This window comes from Salmo salar, chromosome ssa16 (genome assembly GCF_905237065.1).
Source record: "Salmo salar chromosome ssa16, Ssal_v3.1, whole genome shotgun sequence".
NCBI classification, from domain to species: Eukaryota; Metazoa; Chordata; class Actinopteri; order Salmoniformes; family Salmonidae; genus Salmo; species Salmo salar.
In genome coordinates, this window is record NC_059457.1 from 31473581 (window position 1) to 31479674 (window position 6094).

Here is a 6094-nt window from a genome sequence, read left to right on the forward strand (position 1 = left end):
CGAGGATAACGACAGCATTTTTATGAGATTGGAGAACATGTTGGGAGGGATCTTGGACCATTCCTCTATACAGAATCCTTGATATCCTTCTGCTCTTATGAATATCAATGAAAAGCATTCGATACACCACTACTGATGAAAATAGGATCATGCGTAGATAATTGGGAATAGACAAACGATTGCATTTTGTTTAGACTGGTTTGATAGCTACCCTACCATTGGTATTGAAACAGCAATATGAGAAATTGGCCAGTCGAGGAGTACCCATATTAAAAGGAAACAGTTTCTTAGTTTCATGTTTTAAAGCCATCTTTAATTGAAAATAAAAGATAACTCCTTGGTAATTCCTTAAAAAGTAATGAAAGATGACAAAGTAGTATGTTACAATGATTAAAAAAAACAAGCACTGTTCTATTTTCTAAAAACAGTCAACTCTCATCTACAAACATAGAAAATCAATACTTGTGTGACTACAAAATGTTTCATGTCACAAAGTAATAGTTCTGTAAAAGTTGACAAAGATGAATACATTCTCTTATTTTCTAAACAACATCCAGATCAATATTTAAATGTGTAGTATCACTGGGGACCCTGTTTTAAGAGAAGTGTAGTGAAATCCTGCTTGCCCATTCTCTTCTGCCCAGGCTGAACTCACAGAGACAGTCCTTGTGTCGCCACATTCAAGTAGTAGGATTTAATTGTATATGAAGTTGAACCTGCAATACAAATAATGGTTGCATTGTGAATAGAACAACTAATCTATAATGCACATCTGTCCATCTTTAAAATGCCAGTTGTACTCTGATTTGAGTCTTATCAAGTAAGGCATTTCATATTATGGTGAAAATACAGCAGTATGGTGAATACCTTACCTACTCAGCAGTTGTGGGAGACTGGATATGATTGGCCCGTAGCCTGGGGCATTGTCATACAGCTCAAACAGAGGGGCAGCCACCAGCTTATAGTTCTTGGGCACTGCAAACAGTGCTGGGAGACAGACAACCGGTCAATATCCACATCCACTCAGACACACCAACATAATAACTACACATCAAAATATGTTAACCTTCTTAAAGCTCTTATATACAGGTGATAACCACAGCAATCAACATCCATCAATTGATATGAACTAAGTCACATTTAAACATTACAGGCTGGTCAACTTACCTTTTTCCTGCAACTGAACCAAGAAGAGCTTCTTGTGCTCTTTGGGTTTGGTAATGTGTGCTGGGATGTAGGGGTACTGCAGATAAAACAGAAAAACCTAACTTAATGGATTTTCATTACATGGATTTTGAAGTCCAGTGCCTTCGGAAAGTATTCAAACCCCTTAACTTTTTCCACATTTTGTTAGGTTACAGCCTTATTCAAAACTTTATTAAAATCCCCCCCCAGCTATTTTCAGGTCTCTCCAGAGATGTTCAATCAGGTTCAAATCCGGGGCTCTGGCTGGACCACTCAAGGACATTCAGAGACTTGTCCAGAAGCCACTCCTGTGTTGTCTTGGCTGTGTGCTTAGGGTCGTTGTCATGTTGGAAGGTGAAAGGTCCTGAGCGCTCTGGAGCAGGCTCTCTTTAAGTCTTTATTGAAGACTCATCTCTTCAGAGGTCCTATGATTGAGTGTAGTCTGGCCCAGGAGTCTGAAGGTGAACGGAAAGGCACTGGAGCAACGAACCGCCCTTGCTGTCTCTGCCTGGCCAGTTGCCCTCTCTCCACTGGGATTCTCTGCCTCTAACCCTATTACAGGGGCTGAGTCACTGGCTTACTGGTGCTCTTCCATGCCATCCCTAGGAGGGGTGCGTCACTTGAGTGGGTTGAGTCACTGACGTGATCTTCCTGTCTGGGTTGGCGCCCCCCCCTTGGGTTGTGCCGTGGGGGAGATCTTTGTGGGCTATACTCGGCCTTGTCTCAGGATGGTAAGTTGGTGGTTGAAGAGATCCCTCTAGTGGTGTGGGGGCTGTGCTTTGGCAAAGTGGGTGGGCTTATATCCTGCCTGTTTGGCCCTGTCCGGGGGTATCGTCGGATGGGGCCACAGTGTCTCCCGACCCCTCCTGTCTCAGCCTCCAGTATTTATGCTGCAGTAGATTATGTGTCGGGGGGCTAGGGTCAGTCTTATATCTGGAGTATTTCTCCTGTCTTATCCGGTGTCCTGTGTGAATTGAAGTATGCTTTGTCTAATTCTCCCACTTTCTTTCTCTCTCTTGCCTCAGGACTACCTGGCCTGATGACTCCTTGCTGTCCCCAGTCCACCTGGTCGTGCTGCTGCTCCAGCTTCAACTGTTCTGTCTGCGGCTATGGAACCCTGACCTGTTCACCGGACGTGCTACCTGTCCCAGACCTGCTGTTTTCACCTCTCTAGAGACAGCAGAGCGGTAGAGATACTCTGAATGATCGGCTATGAAAAGCCAACTGACCTGTTGTACCCTCGACAACCACTGTGATTATTATTTGACCCTCCTGGTCATCTATGAACATTTGAACATCTTGGCCATGTTCTGTTATAATCTCCACCCGGCACAGCCAGAAGAGGACATGCCACCCCTCATAGCCAAGCTCCTCTCTAGGTTTCTTCCTAGGTTCTGGCCTTTCTAGGGAGTTTTTCCTAGCCACCGTGCTTCTACACCTGCATTACTTGCTGTTTGGGGTTTTAGGCTGGGTTTCTGTACAGCACTTTGAGATATCAGTTGATGTAAGAAGGGCTTTATAAATACATTTGATTTCGGCAAGGATCTCTCTGTACTTTGCTCTGTTCATCTTTGCCTCGATCCTGACTAGTCTCCCAGTCCTTGCCGCTGAAAAACACCCCCACAGCTTCACGGTAGGGATGGTGCCAGGTTCTCTCCAGACATGACACTCGGTATTCAGGCCAAAGAGTTGAATCTTGGTTTCATCAGCCCAGAGAATCTTGTTTCCATGGTCTGAAAGTCTTTAGGTGCCTTTTGGCAAACTCCAAGCAGGCTGTCATGTGCCTTTTACTGTGGAGTGGCTTCTGTCTGGCCACTCTACCATAAAAGCCTGATTGGGGGAGTGCTGCAGATGGTTGTCCTTCTGGAAGGTTCTCCCACCTCCACAGAGGAACTCCAAACCTCTGTCAGAGTGACCATCGGGTTCTTGGTCACCTCCCTGACCAAGGCCCTTCTACCCCGATTGCTCAGTTTGGCCGGGCAGCCAGCTCTAGTAAGAGTCTTGGTGCTTCCAAACTTCTTCCATTTATATCATGTCCAATCAATTGAATGTACCACTGGTGGACTCCAATCAAGTTGTAGAAACATTTCAAGGATGATCAATGGAAACAGGATGCACCGGAGCTCAATTTCAAGTCTCATAGCAAAGGGTCTGAATACTTATGTAAATATGTATTTTTGTAATATTTTTATTTTATTTGCTAGGATTTTTATTTTTCTCAATACATTTTAGAATAAGGCTGTAATGTAGCAAAATGTGGGAAAAGTAAAGGGATCTGAATACTTTCCGAAGGCACTGTATTCAAATTCAAAAGGCCAGCATAAGTGTGAAAGCCAATGGAAACCAAGAGACCTGGGACATGTCAGGTGACTCCTCTGACAACTATAGTATGAACCATGGGTTTGTTAAGGCGTCCCTGCATACTTCCCATCCAAAACAGTTTGTGCATATATTATGACAACATTTTGTGACATTTTTGTTTGAGTTGGCCTTCAGCAAGGTTTTTTTGGGCTGTTGGTGTACACATTTTTGGGGGGTAAGCCGAAGTCGGTAGCCCCTTTGTCGGTGATTGGGTCAACAGTAGGGATTCTTCAATTAAGTGTTTGTTGTTATTCAACAAGAGACTAATCATTTTCATGCACATTTTTCCACTTGAGAAATACGGCACCAAACATCTTAGATGTAAAATTGTACAACTAAGATATCCTCAGCCAAAACGTCAAAGTTAATAACACATTTCTTGAGTTAACTTATATTAATTCTTTCTATTTTGAGGTATACTGGCTACGGCGTCTCAAGATGGACAAAGTACCATTGCCGCTTTTTTCTAGTTTTTCAACTGAAGGTCTTAAGGGAGCATGCGAGTACACTCGTTTGGTCCGCCTAGCCAGCCGAACCAAAGCATGCTGAGGCCTTTCGCGTAACAGGACAGGAAAGATAACTCCTTGGTAACCCACCTGTGGGGGCTCAAAGTTGGGTCTCCACCAGTTTCCAATAGAGTCATCGATCACCCAGTCCTGCTTCACTCCATCCTGACGCCCCAGGATCTGGACACGGATGTGGGAAAAACACATATGTTAAACTAATATCAAAACTAAAATCAAGTTTCAGTCTCTTGACAACTATGCATGCTATGTCAGCAAATAATTATCCAGTAGACAAGCAAATGGGAAATCTAGGTAGTCATGGTATGGTTAACCAGCTCAAATGAAACTGAAATAATCAGCTACTCCATCTGCCCTGGAATCCATCACTCTTGTAGTTTTACTGTGTGATGGGATTTTTTTTCTCAATTTCTGATCAATGTGTTACCATTCAATAGTGCACAAAATTTGAGACATTTTGAAAAGTACGTAACCCTTTACCTAGAATGGTCTGCAGCGTGATGTCAAAGTGGTTCTATTGTCCATTGTTGCCAGTGATAAGCCACTTCCATCTTGTCAGAGCTGACCAATTGTTTCCAACCTCTATGCCACTCCCAGTTTTCCACCAAAGTAAATGGAATGGTTTTGATGTCACTAAGCAAACCTTTCCAGATGATCAGGTCACATTTCATGATACTAATCTGAATGAAGACCATGTAGCCTGCCTACCTCTGTCATCAATCGCTTCAGTCCTTCCACTTCGTCCTCCCCTGCATTCAATTCTCCACCAGGACTGCACACAATTAAGTTTCAAAAACACAGTTGGGGCACTTTTTGTTGACTTTAAAATTGGACTATATGCTCCTGCCAGTTACAGAGGTGTCAAGCTTTTCCTTGCAAATGCTTAGTTGCTTACACATTAGTAACTGGCACCATGCAACATTGTTGCAGAGGTGTGATGAGAACCAACTCACAGTTTGAAAAAGGTTGTCCCCAACTGCAGCAGTAGAACGTGTGGTAGCCTGTGCTCGTGTACGATCAGAACACCCTCCACTGCTCGCCTCATGCCTATTTTTTCGAACTCCTCGCGCATCCTTTGGAACCGAGCCGCCACCGAGCTATCCTTCTCGTAGAGAGGTTCCTTTGTGCCAAACGTGTAATTCGTGAGGGGATATCTGCGAGGGCCAATCACAATAAAATGTTAGCAGCTTAGTTAGGTAAACTCTTAATGTGTTTGCATGCTATGTAACTAACTAGCTACGTAATTGTGTGTATTGTACAATAATTAGGCTTTACTCCACAAGTAGGGAATGTTTTTGTGTTTGCAAGCATGCAAGAGCACTGCGTGTCGTAACTAGCTAGGTGGGCCTGTTTGTTTAGCCTACTACATCACATATTCAGAAACACTATAGCTAACGAGTTAAAAACCCAACCCCCCGAAAATGAAATGCCGCTATCTAGTTAGACAGTTAAATAACAATTGCACTTCATAGCTAGCGACGTACAAGTTGATGGTTCTCTCCAGCGTGAGAGGTTTGGAAGGCGGGCTGATGTATTTGTTTTCGAACTGGTTCAGTCCACGGCGTGGCCAACCGGTTGAAGGTCGGTTGGGAGGTACAACCGACATCGTTCCACCAAATAAGCAGGATACACCTGTGTCAAAAATACGAATGAAGCGAAAACATTAGATAACTGATCCAAAAATCAGAACACTACTCTTTCCGCAAAAAAAAAAAATCTATTTCCGGTGTTCTCCCCCCTGCCAGAATCCCCTCTTCGCGTGAACACGCACGCACTCAATTCTTCATTGCTGCGACTTGCTTGAACGCGCACGCACTTCAATTCTTCATTGCCGCGACATACGTAGTAGTTAATATTTCTGATCACGTCAGGCTGTGTTTCATTTTATATGATAGTTTTGATCGCGGGGGAGGCACTAGTAATGTCTGCAGTTTTAAGTGTGGATATGTGTTTCAAGTGTATTAGTCAATAAATAAATCTCTTTGCCAAAATGTGTCATCTCTTCCATGTCTTATTCGACTAGT

The 6094-nt window shown here is 43.6% G+C and overlaps 1 protein-coding gene across 1 annotated transcript; it reads right to left on the reverse strand.

Moving 5' to 3' along the window:
* Positions 1–291: 291 nt before the first annotated feature.
* On the reverse strand, positions 292–5859 carry LOC106573732 (cleavage and polyadenylation specificity factor subunit 5). Its single transcript, XM_014149051.2, has 7 exons — positions 5555–5859; positions 5024–5224; positions 4779–4842; positions 4143–4232; positions 1168–1243; positions 873–987; positions 292–716 (listed from the first exon to the last, which is right to left on the reverse strand). The coding sequence occupies exons 1-7, from the start codon at positions 5674–5676 to the stop codon at positions 695–697; spliced, it is 690 nt and encodes a 229-aa protein (XP_014004526.1). The 5' UTR covers positions 5677–5859; the 3' UTR covers positions 292–694.
* Between the last annotated feature and the right edge of the window lie 235 nt (positions 5860–6094).